General features: G+C 33.7%; 1 protein-coding gene across 1 annotated transcript in view; it reads left to right on the top strand.

Annotated features, from left to right (window-relative positions):
• LOC102676014 (rho guanine nucleotide exchange factor osg-1) overlaps positions 1 to 27,534 on the top strand; it is a 60,343-nt gene that overhangs the window by 26,687 nt on the left and 6,122 nt on the right. Inside the window, exons 8-22 of the mRNA XM_006620357.2 lie at positions 1 to 89; positions 1,944 to 2,247; positions 2,789 to 3,089; positions 15,724 to 15,801; positions 20,508 to 20,585; positions 21,594 to 21,698; positions 21,926 to 22,042; positions 22,666 to 22,952; positions 23,676 to 23,813; positions 24,040 to 24,131; positions 24,208 to 24,430; positions 24,977 to 25,068; positions 26,003 to 26,270; positions 26,654 to 26,761; positions 27,164 to 27,404. The exon at positions 1 to 89 is cut by the window's left edge and continues 6 nt beyond it. Coding sequence (XP_006620420.2) covers positions 1 to 89; positions 1,944 to 2,247; positions 2,789 to 3,089; positions 15,724 to 15,801; positions 20,508 to 20,585; positions 21,594 to 21,698; positions 21,926 to 22,042; positions 22,666 to 22,952; positions 23,676 to 23,813; positions 24,040 to 24,131; positions 24,208 to 24,430; positions 24,977 to 25,068; positions 26,003 to 26,270; positions 26,654 to 26,761; positions 27,164 to 27,404 — 2,521 coding nt within the window. The remainder of the gene's footprint in view (positions 90 to 1,943; positions 2,248 to 2,788; positions 3,090 to 15,723; positions 15,802 to 20,507; positions 20,586 to 21,593; positions 21,699 to 21,925; positions 22,043 to 22,665; positions 22,953 to 23,675; positions 23,814 to 24,039; positions 24,132 to 24,207; positions 24,431 to 24,976; positions 25,069 to 26,002; positions 26,271 to 26,653; positions 26,762 to 27,163; positions 27,405 to 27,534) is intronic.

Consider the following 27,534-nt stretch of genomic DNA (forward strand, 5'->3'; position numbering starts at 1 on the left):
GGCTGATATACCTCCTATCGAGATCGTCACGTCTGAACCCGTTTTTCCGCTCGTTGAAAACGCACCTATCGAGGAAACCGCGCAGAAAGGTAGGTTAATCGATAGAAGAAATTAAACAGTAGTGTCCTTTCTTATTTTTCGTTCGCTTCAGGGATGTATACGATAGAGGATACGTAGAAATACCGAGGTTTTGATTTGATTGCACAGTATTGTACTTGAAATATCGTGAAAACACTTTTCCATAGCAATTGTTAGTGACAGTTATCTTTCCTTTGTTTAATGGACGTTTTATATTTCGATCGTAATAGAAAATTTCTATGCGCGCTTATTAAAGTGAAATTTACTTTGGTTTATTTCGTGATTTTTGAAAGGAAGAGAAAAGATAAGATATATAATCCAGAAAGCATAATTTATACATATGCGCTTATTACAAAACAATTATAATAAATTATGATTGTTTTATTATATTTATCTATTATGTTTGCACATCTTAAAATCTTAAAATCTTCCTATTAATAGTTTAACATAGTTCCATAAGTTATTTCATATACAAAATTCCTCAAATTTTATTTTTAATTTAATTTCTCTATTCGTTATTTTATTCGTACGATATTTTCTTTTATTCTCATGATATATCTATTCAAAATCGAGCCACGAGCAGAGATTATCCTAATACCGAAGCGAATCTCTTCCTCTAATATAACAACAATTTGTTATTCGATTTCGTCATTGGAAATTGGCAACATAATATTACTAAAGTTGACATCCCCGCTGCTTGTAATTTTAATTTAATGACTTCATCCCGTGCCAGAATCGCGCCTTCACCCTCGAACTCTCTCATCATCACTCTCTTTCTCTCGTTCATTTCGCGTTGCTTATCAGCCTCGCGTATCTTAATAGAGGACGTTTCGTCACGCGAAAGATTCAACGACCCGCGGCCACACTCTTAATTATCGGATATCCGTTGACACGTTTATCGAGGCATCGAGTGGCAAGAATTAGGAATCGGTCGTTGAAAGTCGGCCCCGGCTCCGTTGATGTATTGGAGCATCGAATCGAACCGGATGAGCCGGGCCAAATATTTTCGCTTGTCCCACAGTGGTGGCAGAGAAGGGTAGGGAAAGAAGGACTATTTTTGGTTGCATCGACAGGAGTACGGGTACAAAGGTGCACCCAAGTTTCCACTTTATTTCGCGTGGCCTCTATTTTCGGAACGGTGGGTGCCAGGGTCGAAATAGAAATTTCAACGTCATCGAGCTCCAACCCATCTTCATTGATGACTTCACACGCCCGTTCACTGGTGTCTGGACTTCTCTAATTGTGGTGTATACCACGGTTGATGATGATTGACCCAGGTTACGATTCAACCGTTTTATTATTTAATTGTTTTTTGATTTCTTTAAAGAAGAGAGGAGAAGAAAAATGAAGATTGGAAGCGAACGAGGGGAAGCGAGACGTTACTTTTGTTTTACCCGCGATATTTCTTTCTGTTTGTTGGATAAGTAGGCTTCTGTTAGCTCTGAGTCATTAAAACAGCCGGCTAATGGTTATTTTCCTACCTCCGGCTAGCGGTTGTTTCCTAACTACGTTATTTATCAGCTTGCCCACTTTATGCACCGATGCTTAAATTTGTGTAAAACTCGGTTTCTTTTTCGATTAATATTTCTTCGAAGTAGCATAGCCATATTATAAAAAAATCTTAAAAAACAAAATTAATATTTCTTCGCAATTTTTTTGAAAAAATGGGTCAAAATTCGTTATTTTCAAAAAACTATCGTATTCACAAAAAACAAATTACAAATTATTTACAAAAAAAAAAAGAAATTCTAAATATTATTCAAATTATTTAAAAACTGAAAAAAATTCCATCGAAATCGAACTCTCTTCTATAATAATTTCACTACAACTTTGAGAATTGAAACAAAAATGATTTATACCCGCAGAAAACAGGCTGGAACCTCACGAGGTGATAATAACACCCCCACCCGAGGAGCCACGGCTGAGTCAAGCAAGCGAGGGTAGCGAGGCGGCGAGCGAGGCACCCTCCGAGACGTCGTCACCGTCGGGCAAAACGAGAAGGTATCGAGGGGACACCAGCAAAAGGAGAAAGGGCGTGTACATAACCCAATGGCCGGAGTCCTTGGACACCGACAGGAACAAGCTGTCAGCTCAGAGCAGCGAGGAAAGAGACGAGCCACCTGCAACGCCCAGCGATCTTTCTGATTGCGAGGGCCACACACCTAGAAGGTAACACGAGAACGAGCATTGATATATTGGAATAGAATGCAAATACCTAAAACTTAGACTTATGGAACGCAATTCAAACGCAGAAAATCGCGAAAAACTTTGCTTAAAACTATTTTCTCGTTCGCCTGATATATCCTGTTCGTGTTTTCGATTAGAATGGATAAATTTTATTGAAAATAAAGAGGAATTTTTAATAATTTAATTGAGGATAATTATGAGAATGAACTCTTACAAAATTGAATTGAAAATTTCCTCTTTAGATCTTCCAAAAAAGAGTTTTAAAAATATATATCATATCGCTACTACACTACATTCTTTAATCACCCTAGTCTTTCAAAAATTCAGAATTACTTACAAGTTTTTAAAGTAGATCTAGATAGACTAGAGATCATCACAGATCTATCAAAGATGTCTAAAACCTACCTCATTTATTATTTCTCAATTCAACTTCGAAGAACGAGTTCCTCAGCAATACAATCGTTGAAATCGAGATGAAACACTCGACGAGATGAAAACTTTAAAGTGATTTTCATCCGTGCAGGTACAGCAAGAGGCCTCTCCGCGGCCCTTATGGGCAAATGCTGGAGGCAGAAATGGCGAAGCCGCGAACCGCCGACATCTCTCTCGAGGAAGGTCTTCGTCCACGCAGAAAAGTATCCGCGAATCTCTCGTACAACACGAGCTCGAATAACAGCGGTTCAGAGCCGCCCACGCCCTGCCATCACAGAACCACTTCCAGCCCGAGCAAACTGGAAGGTCTTCCGGGACCAAGTCCCGAACTCCTCGCGGAACTGCTTCGAGGATCCTCTGAGAGGGTGGCTCGTGCACCCGCGCATCGAAACGTGAGTACTTCTAAATTTAATATTCATTGCTTCGAGGCACGAGATTTGTTATGATAGAAGAAGAGATATCGACGGAACAGGAAACAATGTGATAAAGTAAACGTAGATGAGAATGATTTAAGTCAAGCTGATACAAGTCGAATTCCGAACCATTAATCGAAATGAAGATAAATAAGCGTTTCTTGCGGCTCGAATAATCGTGGAATCTTTATTATCTGAGGCTTTTCTTGTTTGAATATTATTATTATTTCGAACGAGATATTTCCTGAACGTCCTTATTTTATTAATGGTTTTCCTTATGTTCAATTGCATTCTATCTTCATTCTTCATCTTGGAAAGTTCAACCATGAATAATCGTGGATAATATTAGTTGAAAGATCATGAAAGATGTGATAAAATTGTTGCGTAGAATAGGAAGTATACTAGATACATTTAAGAATTGATAATTGATCTTTGATAATCGGATCTTATATTTTAAAAAACAAGAAAATAGTATCTAAAAGGATACATTTTTTTTCTCTACTCTTCTATATCCCACAAATACTTGAAATGTTTCACAGAAATACATTCTCGACGAATTAACAAGCTCGAAAAGAGAGACTCGCTAATTTGTTCCGTTTCATCTCTTCTTTTGCTCAGCTTGAAAAATATCTAAGTTACACGAATGATAATTACGCTTCGTGTAAAAGCGTATCCGCGTACGATACGGCGATGTAATGAAGAGCTAATCGGCGGATCGATTAACGAGCGGACACCAGTAAAAACAAAAGGGGCAGACAGGGAAGCCAATGCTCTCTCGAGAGAGTCAAGAGCACCGCGATTGATCTTATCGCGGCGTCGTATCTCTGCCAGCCTCTTCTCCGATCTTCCTCGCCGCACTTAAACATCTGGCGACCAATTTTCAATCGATGGATGTCTCTTCAACCCACTTCTATTTGGTTCACATGACGAATCGTGCGACAGAAATACCGATCAACTTTCGATTTTTGGAAAACGATCGTTCAAAGTATTATTCAACATCGAACTAAGATTACGTCGCAATAATCAAGAAAATTCGTTATCTCACAATTGCTTTTCATTTCTTAATTTTGGAAATATTATTCCATGAACGAAAAAGAAAACTTTCCAGAGAACAAAACTATTATAAACTAAACCATTATTCAATATCAAAGTATCTACATTTCAAGCTTCCTATTCTACAATTGTCTTTCATCCTCTAGATTCTAGAAAGAGTATCACACACTATTTCCTAAGCGAAAAGGCAAACTTTCCAGAGAACAAAGCTAACATAAACATTAAACATTATTCAACATCGAGCTAAATTTGCAAAGACCATTATCCAAGAAGCAAAAAGGCAAGCTTTAAAAACCGAGTAATTCGAAACAGATTTTCCAGTCGTGGTACGTCGAAACGTGTAATCTAATAATAATGTTCGGTCATATTTCTGGGATGAGTTGTTGGTGGTGTTTGGCCAGTGCACTCGAGGTTAGCGTAGTGTCCCCTTGATTCTGGCAGGGTGGGGGCGTGCACGAGAGGATATTCCTGGCCTTAGGTGTACCTGGGCCTCTGAACGCGTGCACACTGTGGACAGAATCCGTCTCATTTTTACGCAACCCGACCTTGTTCGATACACATCGACACGTTCGACAATGTGCGTGTCGTGCGACCGGGCGAATTCGCCCTCGCTTCTGAAGCTGTCGCTTTTAGGGTCTCACGAGGCGATGGGGATGCTAGATCGATGCTCTTTCGTTAATTAAACTTTGTTCGTTATACGCAAATGTTTCCTTTCGAACGATTTTTGACGGTGGTAATTTTGTGGATGGATATATATATATATATTGTTGGTGTTGTTAACATAATTTCGATATGGTAAATTGAATTCGAGTTCGACGAGTGGTTGAAGAGTGGAGGTGGATCCTCGAAATGAATTCTGTAATTTGTACACATGGAATTTTATTAATTTCTTGTAATAGTAATAAATCTCTGGTTGTAATTTATCGATGATTGAAACGTTATTTCATGCTTGTACGATTTTAATAGTTGGGTCGTTGGAATATAATAAGTATGAGAAATTGATTATTTACGTTGAATTTTAATTTTGCTCAAATAATTTTCTCCGTTTTTAAAAGTAGGGTGTTCCGTATCCAATAAGAGAAGCTGAAAATCACCTCAAAAGCATCACCCTTTCAACTTCTTTTTTTAAACTATCCAAGTTTATTGTGTCTAGCGTTGAATACACAATTGAATCGAATCCAATAGTATCTAACTTCGTATCGCAATCATGACTATCTTTAGCTGAAATATATTTCGTTTTGAACCTTTGCCGTGAAAGTCGGTCCGGCCCACCGGTTACTTTCTAAGGTTTCCATAATTTTCCTCGTAATCGACTAACTTTTAACGAACAGACTTTCACGTACGTACAATGAAAGGGGAAATGGATTGATTCGCGGCTACATGCCGGTTAATAGCACGTCTAATCTCTTTTATACCAATCGTTTCGCCATATGAATTCGCTGTTTCGTTACCACAATCATTAGGAAGGTTATCCAACAACGAGTCCAACAACTTGGAGAATTAGAGCGCAGATACTCGTTCGAAATACGGATAAAAATAAATTACCTTTGGAAGAACCGTCACGCATTTTTACCTTGGCTAGCTCGACGATCATCATGTACCTACGCGCGAAACGGAAATTAATCATGCTTGCAGAAAACGCCAGTTTTTCTCTTTTCTGAAAAAAGAAAAAAAAAAGAAAAAGAAAACAGGACCGTTCGTGATGCGTAACAGAGAACGTTTCGTCATAGTATCGATCCGCGCGAAAATTTCGAGAAATCGAAAGAAATTGTAAGGAAAAATCTAAAGATTTCTTCGCGATATTATGTTACGACTCTGAATATTATTTGCATTTATTATTACGAGTGTTATATATGTATCATAATCGTGTCAAAACGTAATATATATTTTAACGTTCGAGACGAGTGAAGATTTTTTTAAATCGGGAGTATCAGAGGGAAAGAAAAGAGATGGACATTGGTTGACATTCGTGTGGAAATAAAGCTCGTTATTTTATGCGCGAAAGCATAGAATTTCTAGCGGAAAGGATCGCTAAGAAAACATATAAAGCAAAACCTCGGTTGAAAATAGCGGGGCCACGGGATAAACAGGGATATTTTCAGATTGGATTCTTTGTCTATCTTCTGATGTCATCGATTTTAGGTAGGATATTGCGTAGATTTCTAGGATTTCATGAATGAATCCCGAAACTTACAATGCCAGATCGTTTGTGACGTCCGAGTGACGTCGTAGTGCCCACGTAGCTCCTTGAATAATTTATAGCTATCGTCGGTCTTTATCACCTCACGAACTTGTTGAAAATCTATTTTTCTCTTTCTTTCGTCTTTTAGTATTTCGCGTGTTGAAATATATTTAACATGTGTCATAGTATTAAAATTAGTTATATCCCTAAGATATATCTAAAGGTAACGTGACAAGATTCTTCTACTTTTCCTAAGAATAATTTAATCGTAGTATTTTAATTCGTAATAAAGTTCAATTGTTTTCAAATTTATATTATACTTTATAAATTTCATTGAAAAAGATGTAGCGTATTGTTAATAAATGATATCTTTTTTTTATAAAAAAGAAAAAGTGCAATTGTTGATGCATATAAGACTAGATCTGCATTACGATAAATCTTATATCATCTAATCTCATTGACGAAAAGTTTAAATAATAATAAAAGTTTAAATTATAGAGAAAAAGTTTTCAATGAGTTTTGTAATGGTCATTGGTTTCAACACGTAATCGATTTTCATGGACGAAAGTTCACATTATTCAAAAACAATACGTGAGCAAAGTGAATGAAAAGCAGAACTGCATTGAGGGCGATCGACAAACTCGAATAAAATGCCCGAAAATCTCGAGGCTGAGACGCTGCAGACTAAACAAGCGTCCTCGAAATAAATATAGGGCATGAGGCGATAAAAAACAAAATATAAAATAATTTCTTGCACTGTCTCGCAATAACCAACGAGCACTGGCTAATCGATATTTTTGTATATTTTCTCCAATGAGATTAATTCCTCGTTTATATTGTCTTCGAACACGAATACGTAAGAATTACGTTACGTGGTGGAGATGTTCCTTTTTCGAATTACATCACAATGAAATATTCGAAATATTCAGTTAATAATTTAGTAAAGGAAAATATTTGAGATATTCACTTCGATACACAATATTTATTACTACAGCAAAGTAAATCATTGTGTTGAGTGATTTATTTTTTGACGAAAGTGTTATTTTATCCCGTGGAAATATTGTTACTCTAATATTAGCTTACGATGTTTCAAGTTCTACTTTCAGTTTGATTAATTCACTGGAAGGAAGGTTTTGAAAATTGTCAATTTATATAAAATATGGATAATTTTAAATGCGCATAATAATCTTATTATTCTTGTTAAAGTTGTTGAAATTTAAAGTTTATGGATTTGAATTTTTACGGTCAAAGTTTTATTCTTGTATAATGATGAATACGAATATATATAATTATTAAAATAAGATGTTAATTATTAAAAGTTCGTTCTCTTTAATATAATATATTTAAATTTATTTCAATAGTGGATAAAAATCGTTTAAAAAAATGTGTTAATTCAATGAAGTATCTTATTTCATTTTAATTTTTATTTATTTTCGTTAAGATACGTGAATTTTATACAAAATTATTCAATCTATTATTCTAAATCCTGTTAAAGGTATCAAGGAGGTGCATTAGTGATAAGTATCCTTGTCGAGAGAAATAAATTATTATTAGATATCCTGCCGAGATAAGCAACCACGTGTTAATTCAGTTTGGCGCAGATGCGAACTTCCGGAGTCACTAAATAGACTTCGACGTGAACTCACGTGCAAATAAATTTCCGCATAATGGTAAATAACATCAAATCGAGCATTCTATCACGATGAATGTCTATTTATTTTTCATGAAAATAACGTAGATTTATAATTAAAGGTAGTAATTACATTTTTCGACAATTATTTATTGCAAATTTGATTCGTTTCCATTTTTTTCTTTACATAATATATAATCGATTACACAATGTTCCCCTGTGTATATTTATAAAAATTTTTACGAGTGGACATCTCGAAAAGCGTCCATGTGATATAAATCACGACAAAGTTAAGAATTAATCCTATCTGCACAGAGTTCAGGATAATTCAATTAAAAGTTGCGTAAGTCAATATCGGTACAAAAATACATCGAACAACGGTTATTCTTTGTCATCCTTCACAGTAATTAAAATATATTTAGGAAAAATATTTCACAAATCAACCATGTCATACGCGATCTTCGCAGATTAATAATAATTAATAGAGATAGAATTAATCCAATGACACGTACATGCAAAATACATCAAGTAATATTTATCGTTACTTTTTGCAATCATTCAAAGATAATTAGAAGAAATATTTTAATACAAATCAACCATATAAACCGTGCAATTAGTACAAAATTAAGGATTAACTTTACTTCCACAAAATTAAGAACAATTCAACTAAAATCCTTCTAATCCAACGTATCAAAATACACCAATAACTTCTCTTTAACATCATCTTTATCAATAACTCAAAAAGTTATCGAAAAAGAGAAATTATTTCGAAAACCAACCTCGTGTCGCTTCGCCAAAGGTTTAAAGATCAATCCAACTGCAACCTCGCCTAATCCCAGCGAGAATTTTTTCGACGATCAGTTTAACGGTGTCGCAAGGTCGCCGCAGCGAGCTTGCCATCCGGGAACAAGGTCGAGCGCGGCAAAGCTGATTCGAACAGGATGGACAGGATACGCGGGCGCGCGCTGTGCAATCCACGTGAGAGCGTGCGCCGGCGTTCTGGAAGCGTAACCATCTCTGCCTCTCTTGCTCCGTATTCTCTTGGGCATCGATCAGCCTGGCCGTGGTTGTGCGACGGGTCGCCAGTTTCAGGCGTAACGTCGTCTCTCGCTGCCGCATCGCGAGAAAGCTCCTCGTGAACCTCGTGAAGAGGAGCGATCCGTGGAGGAGCTTGCAGCCTCAGCCTCGTCCGGCTCCGCGGACTCTCTCTCGTTGTCACGTGTGTGACCTTTCGATCGAGATCGGCCGGTGTAAAAATGCGGCTTGATAACGTGTCACGTCCTACCGTCTTGCGGGAGTAGAATCATGTTGAAAACGAGAGGAATAGAGTCAAACGATTGTTGACGCGGACCGTGTTTTTACCCCAACGGAGGTTTTTTTCGGTGGGCACAGAGGCTGATCCAAGGCCTTTATTAAATGTGTCACGTGTGAGTTTCTTGAGAATCGTGTCGTTGGGAATGGTAATCGAAGAAGAATTGCTTGGTAGACAATTTAGTGCGGCCGTGATGATTAGAGTTAGGAATGACGATTGATTGATTGGCTTTGGTTTGGATGGAATAGACTTGACCGAGCTTTTCTCTCTCTCTCTCTCATTTTTTTTTTAATTCTTTTTTTTTTTTGTTCTTTGTTTTTTTTTCTTCCTATTTTCCTTTCGTTCGTTTCAGTATGGCTATTATATAGTATATAGTTGAGAGAGGAGATAGAATAATGGCATGTCGAATAGAGTTAACCTGGGATTATAGATGATTAATTGGTAATTGGTGGTGATTAAAGGATTCCACGGGCTTAATAATGTTGCCGGTAGCAACTAGAACTAATATTAGGAGAGTAGCTGCATATTTGCATCACGTAAGCTCGGCGGCCACCTTCTATTTATTCTCGATTCTATTCGCAACGTCGTGTACCATTTACGTCTCATAATCTATGGAAGGGGGGAGGAGGGATAATCGTATCGATGTTTTGACGTTTCGAGAATGCAAGATGTGTTTCAAGGTGTTAGACACGATTGACACCGTTTAATTCGGTACAAAGTATATCGGACAACATTGAATTGAAAAATTAAATCTCAATTCGCCGTGGTGGAATGTTAATTGAAATCTGCCGAATGTTTGTTAAATAAAGTGGTTGTTATTGTGAGACCTCGGCTATCGAAGAAAATCGTATGTAATTGGAAGAGAAGTCGGTAGAAATAATATAAGTACGGATGTTTGTCAAAGGTCAGAGGTTAACCTTCCGTTCAGTTATGTTATTCCTGTTTCCTGGATAGGATTAGCTGCCTTTGCAATATTAAAATTCATATTAACGTAACTTCATACTTCTTGGAAGCGATAATGTTGAATTTCATGCATACTCTTCTAAAAAGTATAATTAAAGAATTGATAACGAAGCGACAATCCTTTTTTTTTTATTATAAAAATTACTTACATCATATTTTTCTTTAATCCCTTCGAATTATATTTTCTTCTAATATATATGCATTCGATTTTTAAAAAGTTTTCTATGTTAGAAGTTCTATAGAATGATATTGCTTTTTTTATAATTACCATAAAAATGCGTATAGTTTTTACAATATTGAACAAATAGCGGAACGATAAACGCAAACGATGGCATGCAAGCCAATAAAAAGGTCAAAGAGTGCGCTTCAGCTTCCCTGCCTCTTAGAAAAGCTCCTTAGTTTTCTAAGCTATTCCCTCCCGTCGAGCTGTCATTATTTAATGCCACAATGAGTGAACAAAGATTCACGGGATAAACTCATAAATCTGAAATGATTTATACATACATTTCTTTTATAAGATTTGAATCATCTATCGAATTTTAAATTTTTCTAAATATTTTTCATCCACGATAGAATTTCGTTCCTCGCACTTATTTATTTTTATTTAAAAAAATTCTTTTCCTTTCTTTTCTAAGTTAATTAATAGTATATGCGAGGTTTCTATTAATTCAATCAATAAAATAGATTGGAAATTGAGTTCTGTCGTTGGAGAGTGACAAGAATGACAAGACATATCGACAGGAGCACACGGTATTCCACCCCTCGAATTCCATCGAGGAGGAAACGCGCGTTATAGTCGAGGGGGATGAATGTAGCCTTGCATCGACATTGGCCAATCTGCTTTCAGAATGTCGCGTTTCCCTATTAGGATCTAATTTCACGTGAAAACGCATTCCAGTTCTAAGATTTCCAAGGATCTCTTATCAACGGGCTAATATAATCGATGTTCTATTTTTCCTTACCTTTCTTTCCCCCATCTTCTTTCCTTTCTTGGAAATTTTATTGAATTATTGATCGGGGGGGAGGGAAGTATCTATGGAATTGTACTTTTTACTCGTTACATGGAACGATAATGAAGTTTGCAGTGGTTTTAGAACGGTTCGAAGAGTAATTAAAATTAACCAGGAGTTCGTTATCGGGAGAAGTAACTTTTCGATTGAATTATTCGCTATGTAACGTTTTAACGTCAATTGCAAGTTTAATAATCAAACGTTGTTAAAAAAAAATTTAACACTAATAACAATAATAACATTCTGAAAAATTAAGAATACTTAAAAAAGTACCTATTGAATTTGATAGTTTAATGTATTAATTTTATCACACAATCTATCTTGATCAATTTCTTTCATCATCTTATTCCGCTTGCATTGATCTTTGGACTGTTAATTTTCATATATTGTTCTTTTATCTTTGATATTTCCACGAATCGAAGCGAAGAGGCGAAAATCAGGTCCTTTCGAATGTAATCGGTTCGGTAATCGGTACGGAATGGCGTGTTTCTCGGCGGAAAGAAGGACAAGCGTGAAAGAGCGAAAAAGACAGAAAGGGGAGCTTGCAAGCTCACGAGGGGGCCCTGAGTCAGCTTGCTAAATATAACGTGGAAGAACGGTGTGGTACATGCACGACGTGTTCGACGTATGATCATCCTAGTTCGAAGTGTGAAAGCTCTACGTGGAAACGCCAAAACTTGTCGGATCGAGCTTTTAAAGTGGCACTGCCCGATCGCTTCGAAGCGAAATGCTCTCGAGCAAACTCGAAACAATATTTTGTTCTCGATTTAATCGAGTAATTGAAATTATTCAGATACTCAGCAATGAAATATTATTGAAATTATATTTTCGATACTTTCGTTCTAATAGTATCAAAATTTTAAATTTGGAATTTTGATTCGTTTCTATCTATCCTCGATTGAATAATTTTAAAATGAAAAATTGTTTTCAGGCTTAATTTCAGGATTAATAACTCGAAATCAGACATAGATATTTAGTATGTGATAATATTTATTAAATTAGAATGAGAAAGATGAACTTATCCATTTGTTAACATCGGAATAAAGATGAATAATTATAATTAAACTGAAATAATCAATTCTTCCTTTTAGAAGTTTCTGTTTTATAGATATTGAAATATGCGATAGTATTGAAAATAAACGATATCAGCATATTGTTATTTTAGGACATAACTGTTTACAGATATTTCTTTCTCTTATTTATATCACTCGTATTATAAAATATTGGAAATATTTTTGTTTGATTTTGAAATGAGATTTGTTCGAAAATATTATATCGAAGATAACTTTTGTTCTTTCAATTCCTGCATCGAGCTTGCGATATTATAATTTTCCAATAAATTAATTATTTTTATTAATATTTCCTGATAGCGTGTTATGAGAAAATGTTAATAAGGATAAAAGTTATGGGATAAAACGAACGATGCTCGCGGCTGATAAGGTGGAATCTTTCCGATCGAAGAAAATCTCCTTTTCTCGTTAGCTTTTTACAATATTGTAAAACTCTTTCACGTTTGCAATCAGATATAACTTTTACACAATTCTCCTCATTTTCAATAGGATGGACAATAATAATGAGAATAAGCGAGATTACGAATTTAAGTAGGTAATTGAAAATTTATCTAATAAATATTAATTGCATTTTTATAATATTATTTACTTCAGAAATAAAGAAGACGGGGATTAGAATTTAAAAAAATAAACTGTTGCATATATTGCATATTTTGTATCTAATAATTGAACAATTTTGATTGTTCAAGAATTATAAATCATAAATCACATAGTTATAAAATCATTTTGAAATTGTCTTCTGAATATTCTTTGTAGAACAAAATCATCTTTTCAATAAAACATTCCAATTATCTAGTAGATGAAAATTGACAATTGATCTAGTAGATGAAAAATAATTGGAAACCTCTTCTTCTTTTAACTTCGAAAATAATCAACAAACTCTATCTCACTCTTAATTTAAAATAATCAATCGAAATTGTTCAAATATTGTACCTGCGACTCGCATCGAAATTATTTTCCCAATTACGAATCTATTCTTCCAATGTAATATTGTCCTCCATTTAACGTTTAATCTAGAAAAAGAAAAAAAAAAGGATAAATACAGAACGATCCTCTTCTTCCAGCCTCTCATAGATAATCAACAATCCATCCCCCTCTACCTCAACCGCGTCAAAGACGTTAAATAAAATCTAAATGAATCGTTTTTCGAAAAATGGTGAATAAAATCACTGCTCTGATCGATCCATCGAATCATTAGAATTCCATTAACAAAGAGGATTCCTTCCAATTAAACCAGCAAAACTTGTTGTTCGCGATTCAAAAAGTGTCGTAAACAATTCGTGGAACAATCGACATGGGACACGAATGCGGGGAGCCTGATTGATACGCGATTAGAGAGCTTAAAACTGTATCGAGGGAGCGACAAAGGCGTTAGAGAAGAGGATGACGATGAACGCTGATCGCAAGCTCATCAGCCAGCCGTCGGTGGACAGCGAAAATAACGAGCGTGTCAGCACAGACCGCGTGGGTAGCTTTCCTTTTCATGCTTACAACCAATATCCCACAATATACGTGTACACAATACGGACCTACATTGCACGCGCATTGTGTGACCATCGTGCCTTCTTTACATCGATACTTTTTTTCCCATTCTTATTTATTTATTTCATTTTTGATATCGATCACTTTTCTATTTTTATTTATTCCTTTATTTATTTATTTTTTTAATTTTTGACATCGATTATTCCAGACAAACGTGGAATTGTGTCGATTTCCTGTATGCGTTTTATCGGCTATTCCGTGAAAGATTCCGCGAGAATGGAATGGAATTTTTTTTTATTTCTATTCTTTCTGATGGAAAATAAGCTGCGAAGTGTAGTTTGGAAAAATTGATATTAAGGGATTAGTTTGTGAAAGGAGACATTTTATTATCTATAGAAATGTACCGATTTCATTGGTAATAGGTACATTAGATAGATTTTATTCTTGCTTGCACAAAATTTTGTGCAAAAACTTCGTTTTAAAAATATATACGTATAATAGATAGTTTATTAATATTCATAATTTGTTATTTTATACGCGAAAGGATATATTTAGTAAATATATACGTTGTTTATACGAAAATATTTATTACAGTCCGTAAAAACAATTTTTTATTTCGTAATCTCTTCACGAGATTACAAAATAATAAAAATAATATTGAAGATAAATATGGAAGGTGAAAAATGTTGAATATAACGGGAAACACTTTAACGACGATTATGTCATAACGATGACAATCGTCCAGGTTCAAGACATAAAATTATGTTGTGTCTTACGCTTTACGTAATCAAGAATAGTTTTTCTCGTAATCAGTGGCATGACGTTATTATCGGGGTGAACACGTGAATGTACGCACGTGCTCGCACGATACGTGGGCATGTGCGATCTGTATCACAACACAATGGGATCAACGTGAAAACTTTATCGTTCCTAGACCAATTGATTGTTCAGGATTTCATCGAACAATGGGATAATTGAAAAGAATTTAACTAGTGAATATCAAAATAATTGAAAGGATTTTCGTAAGATTTTTTTTTTTTTTTTTAAATTTTTGAATCGTTTTTTTTTTTTTTTTTGAATATTTGAATCGATTTCTTCTTTCTTTTTTACAATTGATTATTTTCAGTTAATCGTTTTGAATGTTGAAAGCCAAATAATTAACGATGTTACGTAAATATTTTAATTCATAGAGATATATATATATATGTTGGCTGACAAACTTGTACTGTTTTATTTGGAATATTCCTTCGAGCATTTTTAATAATTCGTTTCCTAGTTGATGAAATATTAATTTCCTTTAGTTCTAGAGAAACTAAGCAGACTTTCAAACATGATACTACAGGCATTATATTTTAAATATTGTTATAATCCACAGTTATTAAAATTAATTGAATTATGAAAGGATTTTTTAATAGTATTATAATAGTTATAATTTATTTTTTTCATAATTTAATTTTTTGCCTACATTCCATTTACAATCGAGAGAAATTAAATGGAAGTCATCGTCTTGAATAATGAAATTCAATGTACAAATAAAATGATATTTCTATTAAATTCAATTAAATATACTCAAATACAAAACTACTCAAATAAAAAACTATATTCGTTTCAAATCGTTTGCTTTTTACCTCAATTTCAAGGATTTTATCACATATCTAAGTGGCTTATGAAATATTTATATAGACTTATTTTCAAATAACTCTTTTATTCTCTCTATATAAATATTCATTGTATTTTTGCATGTTCATTAGTATTCGTTTTTTTCTTTCTTTCACAAGATTAATATTTTTTTAATGTTTTTTTAATGTTATATTTATATATAATAGAATTATTTGTAATTAATTGTTTATAAATCTTTAGAGAATAACTCAATGTTCCATATCACTTTAAATCATTAATTTTGTTTTTCAGGATACGAGAACTCACGTGGTCGTGGAACTATACGATACAGAGCGTTCATACGTGGAAGCACTGCAAATACTAGTCAATGTAAGTATACCATTTTAATAAACTACACAATATCGATGAAATTTCCCCGCGAAATATAATCAAGAACGATTCTTGGAATCATTTGTCGAGGGTTGAGAATTTTCCACATTTTATCAATTTAGCAGGAATGAAATACTAGGAACATAAGCAGCCTATTCAGGTGTTCTCTGAATATGATTGAAAGCATAATTCGCAAAAAAAAAAAATTGGCGAAAATAAATCGTGCTCATTTTGATAATAAATTTCAATAAAAAATCGATTTAAATTATAATAAAAATATTATTATGCTAATATCATATTATATATAATTTTTATTATTATTCAAGATTAATTTTCTTTTAATCGTTCAAAGTAAACTAAACTAAACTAAACTAAACTAAGGACAGGAAGAATATATCTAAAATTTGAAGATTTTTTCCTTCATTTTGCTCATTCTCTTCCAGTGGAGAATATTACATGTAAACTGTGCTTTTCGAAAATGTGCTTTTCGAAAGTTCTTTGAGTATCGAAGCCGCGACCTTGTTTCTTGTAAACAAGCTCGTTGTCCGTTTATTTGCTTCGTACAAGGATTCCACTCTAGTGATCTACTTCATGAAAATTTTCTCGTTAACTTATTCAACTTCGCATCTCTGGCTTGTTGTTTCCATTAAACGCCACCCGAATTACATATAACGTTTTCTGATAAATATTATCTAATCAAAATGATTGTCGAAGAAATTTCTATATTATGTTATTTTTTTTTTTTTTAATTATCTATTAATATATAATAATAAGGAGAAGAAATTTTTCGAAATAAAATTTTGTGAGGATCGTAAAAAAGTCGTACAGTAAGTTCAAAAGTGATGAAGCAGGAAAATTCTTTTTATTATTTTTAATAAGCAATATAACTTTTGTTGAAATGGTTCACGATATTTTTAAGACGTCCATTTTAAGTTTATACGCTTTACGATTTAATTTGAGCGTTTTAATAAAAACGTTTGGTACAAAATGTTCGTATAACTTTATAAATTTTTTCTTGAAGAAGTTAGAAATAATTACTTTTTTAATATAATTATTATGTAAAATATTTTACAAATATTTTATAAATCTACAAGAATAATATTCAATACCATATACAATACAATAATTAATTATATATCATTTTCAAAACAATCTCGTTCTCATAAGAAATATAAATAAATAATTATCTGTGACAAATTATCAGATACTTTAACGATTTCCGACAAAGCTCCACTTAATCTCCCCTATACAAAAAGTGGCAATTCTTTACATACATTTTTATCGAAGAAAGCGTCATTTCTCCCCTAAAAGGTTAAAGGTGAAGGTGGCTGAAAAAAAAAAGAAAAAAGAAAAATGAAAACAACGTTTCGTTTTATTAAATTTAAAAAAAAGAATAATATTTCTACTCATTACCTAATTTTACACAAAAAGAAATAATTCTCGTTACAACTTCAACCCTTGTCCATCTCTCCTTCTCAAATTTTTCCATTTCACCAACTCCAATCGAGAAACTTCGCACCATTCCCATTATTTCTTACGAAACTCGTGAAATCGTCATAGAAAATCGGTCGTTTCTCTCGTCGTTTGACATTTAAAGAAAGTCGGGGGTGTTCTATCCTTGTTGTTCGTTATTCGAAGGCTGTTCGGTCGATAAATAATGGGTGCAATTAGTCGGTAATTATTGCGACCCGACACAATCATGGAAGGACGATTTCTCACAAACAATGCAGCGAATCGTGGCGCAAATGGGCCATAACCTTCGACCCATGCGATACAGGCACGTGGTATGAATTTAATATCCTCGATGGCGGCCAGACGTGATTTCCAGATTTATTTGCGCGTATCGATATGTCAGTCGCGGCAATCTTTTACGATGCAACTGGAACTGGATTCTGAGAAGTTGCTTTTTCAGATGAATATAGGCGATGGAAAATAGAAAATCGCTGAGATATCCAATCTGTTCCTCGTTTGATTCCTCATTGGTTCTACGCAGGTAGTTCTACATTGGTTGAATAAATAAGGATAGATCGAAGCGAAATAGAGGAACGAAAAACGTAGTTGAGGATAACGAGAAAATTTTCCTGTGTTTTAAATATTATAAAAGCTTATTACTATAATCTAAATACAATTTTTTTTTAAATATTATATTATAATTTTTCGAGGTAGTTCTTTCGTGTTGCTATTTTTTAAATTCTTTATTCTCTTTTTTATATTTTTATATTAAATCGTAATTTAAAACCTGACGTAAATTTAATTATTCCTCCATGAATGAAATAAATTGTTAACGACACAATTGACTCGTATTTCAATATAACGTTGTTAAGTGCAGAAATGTTTAATTTATTCGATTCATATCCGTATTGTTCATTATATTCAGACCATTAACGTATTAATTCAATTTGCAAATCGGTACGATTCTTTCGCTTATTCAGTCTGCATTAACGTTCGTCTATTTTCGAGTCGAACACGCGTATCTGTAACATTTTACAGATATTTCCTCGTAAAAAATATTTATTACAGAATTCCATGGACCAACTCGGTCAAGTATCATTATCAATATGTTTGAAAATACAGGAGGAATAATCGTCTCGATGCCATTATCGAAACAATTGAGAATATCGAGAGAATAAAAGTCGATTTCGTTCTAGAATCCAGACAGGGCTATTGATTCTAATGTTAATATCGCGGCGTAATGGAAATAACTGGTTGGTTTCTGATGGTTTATTTATTTTCTGCGACAGACATATCTAGTTTATCTGACAGATTCGCGAGAATTATTAAATTCTTTCATACACACCACACATACACACACACACACACATATGGAAAACCAATGCTACGAATCATTATTCGTATATTGACATTATTCGAATTTTGATAATGATACGTGTGTACGATTATATAGAATATATTTTTATTGATCACAAAATAAATAAATAACTTGTTAAATAAATTTTTATCAAGTTAATTTTTATATATTTGAAGAAAAATGAATAATTATCTTCTGTGTGTAATAAATTCATCCCTGAAAAGGTTAATAGAAAAGTTCTTTTCTTTATTTATAAAATATTATGCTACTTTTTTTTTCGCGCGTAATTTTCACGAAGAATAAATTTTGCTGGCTGCAAATTTTTCACAAATACGTTAGAATGATTCAGAGTATGTTTCAATGCTATTCTGGAAATGCAGATTTGTAAAATAGAGAATAGTCTAGATCTAAATTCGATTTAAATCATCTAATTTATTACGAGGAAATAATAAATTGAATTCTTACACACACGTACTATATTTCACTGCACTTTCATTGCAAAATAATCCCAGCTATTTTATACATATGGAAGATTTCTGGATATCTAAAATAATTCTGTAGTGTTTTGCGAAACACATACACCAGATAGATTAACAATATTGTTCAGCAAACATCTTCCAATTTTCCTTAATGTCTATAATGTGTCACGAGACGAGAATATCGTCTTGAAAGTCTTCTACGTCTCCACGGAATTAAATTCAAAGTCATTTCTTCTTCTACGAGATATTAAAAGCAACGATATCTACGCAATTTCTTTCTCTAAGATTTTTTCGATTCACAAAAAAACAAAAAAAAAAAAAAAGAAAAAAAGAAGAAGAATTCCGTAACATAGTATACATCGGTAATCTTAAAACTGTTTGATTGTCATATTTTATAAACATCACGGTTCACGATGATTGTTGTTCGAGCCGAACGATTATTTAACAGCGTAGCCTTGGGGTTTGGATATCAACGATTTTTCATGTCGTCGCTTCGAGTTAGAAAAATAATAGAAAGTTATCAATCAGGAAATACAAATAAACAGATATCAATTGTGTATAGTAATTGTGATTCCAGATCGATAATTCATCCCTTTGGATGAAGTAAACGGAAATGAAAATGTTCTGTTCTTAATGAGAGAATTTCTCGATTTCTATTGTGCTGATTTCAATCGATTCTTAATGTGAATTCTCTACCTTAATGTGAAATTTTATACAAATTTTAATATCAATATCTTAACATTTAAAAATACCAGAACAAACAAACTTCTTCTTCGAACAATGAAAAATTCACTCATCACAGTTATTATATACTTATCACATTTTTATTTCAATTTACAATTCGCACTACTATTTAACACTTTTCCTCGAAACAATTTCAATTTATACTTTTGCGTTGCGTGTTACATTAAAATCCATTTAACTTTTCATCCGGTCTAATCCAAAGAGCCATTAGCATAGAGAAGTCGCTAAAAATATACCCAACACAACTATCCACTCTTTGAAAGTTAAACATCCGCGGAATACCTTAGATCCAATTCATCACGTCCTTCGTGAGTTTCCTCGATCGATTCTCTTGTTTCTTTTTATTCCCGAGGTTGTTCCGCGATTCTACGCGTCTTCATGTTACCCGATGAACGGTTATTTATTCGCGTTGAAAATAAAGGTTTCCGTCTCTGACTCACGTTGCGTAAGTCGACGAAATCCCGTTCCTCTCTCGCTCTCTCTCTCTCTTTCTCTCTTTGTGCATTACTGTATTCCGGTTGAATAAAAATCGATTGAACGCCGAGTTTCCAATATAAAGTAATACGAGACATTTGTTTTTCCAATTGGATATTTTATTTACAAAAGTGTCAAACTTTTGGTTATAGGATTCTGGTTGTGAACGTGAAAACTGACTGAAATTTGATTTGTTTTAGAAATATCTTCAACCGTTGAAAAGCTCTGAAAATGCAGGCTTGGTGGACTCAGCGACGGTGGACGAGATATTTTATCAGGTAAAATAATCTTTCGATAAAAGAATTTTTCTTCGAAATCGAGAATCATAGCATAAATTTGTTATAATTTACACATTAAATGAATTTTATGTATATGAATATCAAATTTCCACGTATAATGAATAAATATGAAATTAATGATATATTATAGATTATAATTTTGATATTTAAAAATGTTTAATTAGTTATTCAAATCGTGTAAGAAAATATTATAAGCGAAATTATCAAATTAAGTATATTTATATGTGATATTAGGATGTCTGATTATACACGCATCGTTCCACTTGCCATAAATATACAAGCGCGAGAGAAATTTGCGAAAGAACAGCAGATAAAAAGGTGATAATGAAACGGAAATTCGTCCATATGAATTCGTTGTATGTTCGATCGATGTTTGGATACCACGAGTTCCAATTAAAATTTGTTGCACCTTCCAATCTTTCATTTCTGATTCTCGTGATGGAAGGAACAATTGTTAATTATTTCTTAATTATTGAAACGTGAACACGTTTAATACGATGTCACGATGTATAACGAAACAGACTTTGTTATTAAATATTACGTGGAGCAAGTAATTATTACCAGCCCCGCAGACACAATGTCGTATTCCCTAATTACAAGATAATAAACGTTTGTTATGGTTCTATTAAGAGGAATGGGATTACTCGTGTTTGAGGTTTTATTTAATCAACAGTCACGTTTTACAGTATTGTAAATTTTGTTGAAATTGAATATGACACAAGTCTTCGTATATTATGATAATTATCGAAACTAACGATAATTCTGTTTTAACATTGCGAGTATTTAGATTATGATTTTTGTGATACTTTGGTATTTTGTACATCTAAGCCTCAAAGAGATGTTAACCATCGGTAAATTTGCAACATTAAAACGAATTCCGTTATTTCTTTAGCGATTTATATTTAACATTCTTTGAAGCTTTGAATAAAGTTTAGGATTTAGAAAGAATTAAGTCATCAAAAGAGAATTCGAATATACGTGTTTCAGATTCCCGCTATTCTCAATCATCATGAAGTGTTCCTGGAGGAATTACGTAAAAGACTGGATACTTGGGAGCTTAAACAGACGATTGGCGACGTTTTCCTCGATGTGGTACGATTTTCTTATTCGAATATTCGCTTGATAATTCCTAAATTAAACTTTTATTCATCGCTGGAAAATAATAAATTTCTCGGAAAAGCTACACGTTATTTAATAAAATATTGATACTCTATAAAAATACTTAAATTTTCTTCTTTGTGTATAAACTTTTGTACAAATAATCCAAAGAGAAAGAAAATTTGAATTTAATATTAATATTATTCTTCATTCTTTTGTAGTTCACTAAGCCAGTCGTCCTGGAGACATATACCCTTTTCCTTGATAATTGGAAGTCCGCGAGGAAGGCGATAAAAACGACTTGCCAAGCGAAACCGGCTTTCGCGCGATTCCTCGAGGTATACACGCCATATGTTCTTTTTTTCTCTCCCCCAATTAGCATTTTTTATCTTCTGCATTGTTAAACAGTAGCTTGGGTTTAATTTCATTACGATTCGCTCCATTTCACGTAAATTTTTTAACGCTCGAAATAACTAAGTTATAAAAGAAATGGAAGAATTTATAATCACGATATTTCGCTTAAAAATATTCTAATTTTTATTTTTTTAGTATTCATAGCATCAATATTAAAGATTCCTTTATTGAGATGAAGCATTAAATTGATGCAAATATAATTATATTTTTTACGTATCGACTTTAAAGACAGATTTATCATAAAAATTAATTTAATAAATATAAAAGCCAATTTTTTTCTAATATGAAACAAATTTTGTTTAATTAATTAAATGTTTAAAAAATTATTCATTTAATATTCTTAAATTTTCTTACATTCCAGAATTTAAATAGATATAATAAATTTTCCAAATTTAAAATGATAAAATAAATTATTTTTGCAATATAATTTGATTATATTTTTGCAATAATTCGATAATAATTTTAATAAAAAAGAAACCATTCTCGACTCGTTCTCTTTTCCTCCGAAATCGCAGAGATTTAACATTACTCCTTTCGATCGTGCCAGACAATGGAACGAGAGCACAAAGGAAAACTTGGACTGGATCAGTTATTGATCAAACCGGTGCAGAAGATACCCCGTTACGAGTTGCTGATCCAGAGGCTGTTGAAGCACACCGACACCACGCATCCTGATTTCGAACTGCTACAAGCTGCCCAAAAAGAGGTGCACGAATTAGTCGTAAAGATCAATTGCACGGAAAGGGAATCTCTTGAGTGGGAGCAACAGCAAACTACGTTGAGGGAGGTTCAGGCGCTCGTCGAAGGACTGGCTGGTATCGTGACGAATGACAGGTGAACTTTATTTTCTTTGATATAATTAAGAGAAAAGTTTGGAGAAAAGTTTGGAGAATAAACAAATTTTGTACATGTTAAATAATTAAACAAATAAGAAATTATATTTTTTTCCTTGGATAAAATTATATCTATTGAGATGGAATTTATTTTATATAATATAGAATATTGTTCGATGAAAAGTACTTAGAATTTTTAAAAAAACGAGGAAAATAAGAATACGTAATTAGATTTTTTGAAATTCTTCTCTGAATATTATAAAATTTCAATTTTCCCGTGAAGATCGTTAAATATCAATTTTTATTTTAAACAATTTCTCGATTGAACGTTACTATGAAAGTTTAATATTTCTCGTTAATATACCGTGTAAATATATTACGAGGGAAAAAATAAACGAGGAAGAAATTAGAACGTATTAAAAAATATTTTTAAAATTCATCGATATCGTGTACGAATTCGTGTCTTTTTTTTTTTTTTTGCACAATTCACGGGAGAAATAAAGGAGAACGAGATTAAAATGACATTAACCGCACAATAGAGCCTTCGATCGAGTAGCTGCGCGTAAAACGTTGCACTCGGCTCTTCGTTTCATCGTCAAGTGTTCAACCTCTAAGCGTGCATGCCGTATCGATTCCCAATACCGATGCGTGTCACGCGATGGAAATTGCTGTGAAAACAAAAAAGATTCATCTGAAAATGACACGAGTCTGTTCTATGCCGCAGAGCATTCATTCGTCAAGATCTGGTCACCATCGCATCGAACCAAGGAACCAGAAAGGAACGGGCGCTATTTTTGTTTTCCGATTTACTCGTTATCACCAGTATCAAGAGAAGGAGCGGAACTATCAGAAAACCGTCGACGTGAGTACATCCTTTTCGAAATATTAATAAAAAATATTATAAAATAAAAATTCATATCATTTTGACATCGAACTTGATATCATTCCTGAAGAGTTTTCAACGAGAACGATTCTTGTACAATTTCAATTGGTGGAAGCTTTATCGATATTTAATTCGAAGGAATAATAATATACGTAATATATTATAATTTTCTACTACATTTATGCTTTCGTTTTCTGTCGAATAGTTCCTGCCCGAATAGTCTGGTTGGCCTACTCGAAGCGAACAAGTACAAAATGCTAATGAGAATACCGTTGGACGACTTAGAAGTTATGAAAGGTAAAAAGGACCGTCTAAATTCTTCATCTTCCATTTGGAAGATTAATAAAATAAAGGAAACTATTGCTCTCAACAGCCAAAGATGAAAATTTGAGGCGAATGGCCCGCGAAGTAGATCATCTGCGCGAAGACTGCGCAACGTTGACCCAACTTCAGGAGTTGGCATCCACGTTGCACAGCGCGAAGCAGCAATTGGAGGATCTCATCAAGGATATGCTGGGCCAGGCGCAGCGTCAATTAGCCGAGAGGAACGCGGCGCATTCACAGTTGGCTTGTCTGGAATTAACGCTTAATACTCAGTAAGTAACACGTCGATTTTATTCATCGAGCGATTCAAAAATATCCGGCATTGGAGAGTCAATCAAAATTGAACGGACGTAATCTTGTCATCGATATTTAAATCGTCATTTATTAATAAACGTTTCAATCATCACACATGTTACTCGTGCAACGTTAAAAGCTTTTAAAATCGCTCGTGAAAATTCTTTTCATAATTTACAACAGTTCCCACTAAACGAGTCCCGCTTTCCAATTCCATTGTGTCCAATTCCTTTATGCGCAAAGTTCGCGCGCATATCTTCTCTCGAACGTCATTCGCGTATACAACAATCCACAATCCGAGATGACAACGTAAGAATCCTCGGTTCGATAGTACACGCAGTGACAGTTTATTGAACGGCAACATTTCATACCATTAGCCGCTCATAAAGCGGTCCAACCTTAACAATAAACGTATTTTTGCGCTTTGTTCACCTCACGTTCCAGGTACACGTGCATCGAACCGTATACAATATGCAACGTGACTTAAAAACGACTCGTGTGACACTTGTTTCGTATATTTTCAGAGCTGGAATCGAGAATATTTCCGTGATGTTCACGAAGCCGGACAAAAGAGCCAGCTGGGAGGAGAGTTTCAACGAGGCTAAACAGAAGTTGGGTGAGTATATGTAATTCTCGAGATTTGAAGGATAAATATAATTTTGCTCAAATGAAATGTAATTTTTCTTTAGTTTTCTTTACGAAGATAAAGGATGATATTCCTTTTAGCTCGTGCTTTTTTGGAATTGCGCCTATGTATACGAATGGTGATTACATGACTATTGATCGTTTATAGACTATTTGCAAACGTTTCGTCAGCGTTTGAAGATGCTGCAAGTATTGTTCTGAAGGCATTAATTCTTGACAAATGTTGACAAGTGTTTGTATTCGTACCCGAGATATGTCTTCATCAATTTATCCAGAGACTCGTAAATGTTAATGAAACAATCGAAGATAATGTCGATTTTCACTTGATTACCAATTGTTATCATGTTTGTTTTTTAATATACCTTCACTTTCTCGTGGTAATAATTTTTCAAGACTATTACATGACGTTTCTTCGAGGAAACTAGATTCCACACATGAGTTTACACTCATGTTCTTAGAAACGTAGCCATGTTTCTATGCCCCTTTTGTTTTCATAGTTCGATTGTTTAGATTCTCTTCTCTATATTTACACGTGTGCTCCGTAATTCAACACATTTGGAAGTGAACACTCGACGAAGCAGTATCGATATCGAATACACGTTTACGATTTGTATTTCCATCTTTCTTATCATACGTTTCTTTTACGTTAAAATTTTCTTTTATTAATTCATTCAAATGTATCAAATATTAAAGTCGACGATAGATTTCAAATCTATAATCCAGTAATCCATATTTTTCATTCTTCATTTTTATTATTCTAAATAAGTAGTTAAATTCTAAAATAAGTAGTTAAATTTAAATGAGAAACAGACAAACTTGCAAATACATTCTTATTCAAATAAAAAATTCTTTTACACAAATATTCTTTCTTGCTCTGACCTGTGTCGATGTATCTCGACTTACAGCGTTGTCCGCCGATAGGAGGCCCTGCCCAGAATTTGTGGGACCTCTGCCGATTCGAAAGACTCGAGCTGGCTTGCAGTTCACCTGTGCTGCGCCCACCTTGGCCAATGGACAGGGCTCGAGAGACGTTTGGGTGTGCAACAGCGACGGCTATGTGGGCCAAGTGTGCGTGTTGAGTCTGACACCGGAACCGCCACAGGTGACATCTTGCAATGGCGTTTGCAACGCGAGGATCCTTTGCGTGGCTGGAATTCCAGCGTGCACCCAAAGGTGAGATTCTGAAACTGCGATTCTTTAATCGATTCATTAAAAGAGTTGCTTGAAAGTTGCTTGAAGCTTTCGAGTGTGAATCGGTCGAAGTATTGATGTGATGAATAATTTTATCTAAAAATTCTTTGAAATATAACCAATTGTCAATGAAAAAAAGAAAAAGAAACATACTGTGTGTATTTTCACAATTAAATTATTCTTCTAATGATACGTGACTATCTGACAATTGAAAGTTTCGAGCAATTATGTGAGAATTATTTAATTTTGCGAGATCCTCGAGGAGAGAAAAGAAACGGTTGTTATATAATGAATTTTTTTTTTTTTTATAATACTTTGTAGAGACTAGTAGAAGGGGGCCTTACTTTATTTGTGTTATATTTTAGATCGAATTCGTGCGTGACTAACAACATTTCGTTCGCGAACAGTAAGAGCGGCATAAGCATCTCGGTCCAGGATGTCGATGCCAGTGGCGGGAACATACAGTTAGATAGGTAATACTCTTGACTGAAAATTTGAATCAGGAAGTTGTAATTTTGTATAACGAGGAGTCAACTGCAGCTTATTCTGCTATCTATCTCACGTTTTGTATACATGTCCAGAAAAAATTCTAACCTTACATTTTTATTCATAATTTTGAAATTATTGGTTGATTTCTTGTTATAAAATATCTTATGAAGGAAAAAAAAATATGTTGTGTTAAAAATAAAGTACAATGTATTTACTTAAGCTTTGATAAATATAAAAAATGATTTTTATTTACTTAATACATTTTTCTTCGTCGATTTAATGGAAAGATACGTTAAGAGCTTTTTTTTTTTAGAGGAAATTGCAATTATTTTAATACATAATTATTTGATAAATTTTACGGTTGATCTAAGAAAGCTGTTTTGCAGTAGCTCGAGCTCCGACGACTCGGACTCGGACGACATTCCATGTGCAGATACGGGTAGCCTGAGTTTGAGTGGCGACGTTCCGAGTATCGATAATGTTACAACAGAGGAGGATGTCAATCAACCAACAATGTGGCTAGGTACCGAAGATGGATGCATACACGTTTACAATTGCAACGACAACATCAGGATAAAAAAGAACAAAGTGAAAATACAGCACAACAGCAGCGTGCATTGCATCATGTAAGGGTTCTATCGAATTAACGTATCAAAACAATGACACATCTCGTCTAAATTCTATTAATAACTAATCGATTATAGTGACAGCTTTGTATGAAACTTGACTTTGATTTCTTTTTTTTTTTTTTTTTTTT

Source organism: Apis dorsata, unplaced genomic scaffold, assembly GCF_000469605.1.
Source record: "Apis dorsata unplaced genomic scaffold, Apis dorsata 1.3 scaffold_507, whole genome shotgun sequence".
Taxonomy (NCBI): Eukaryota; Metazoa; Arthropoda; class Insecta; order Hymenoptera; family Apidae; genus Apis; species Apis dorsata.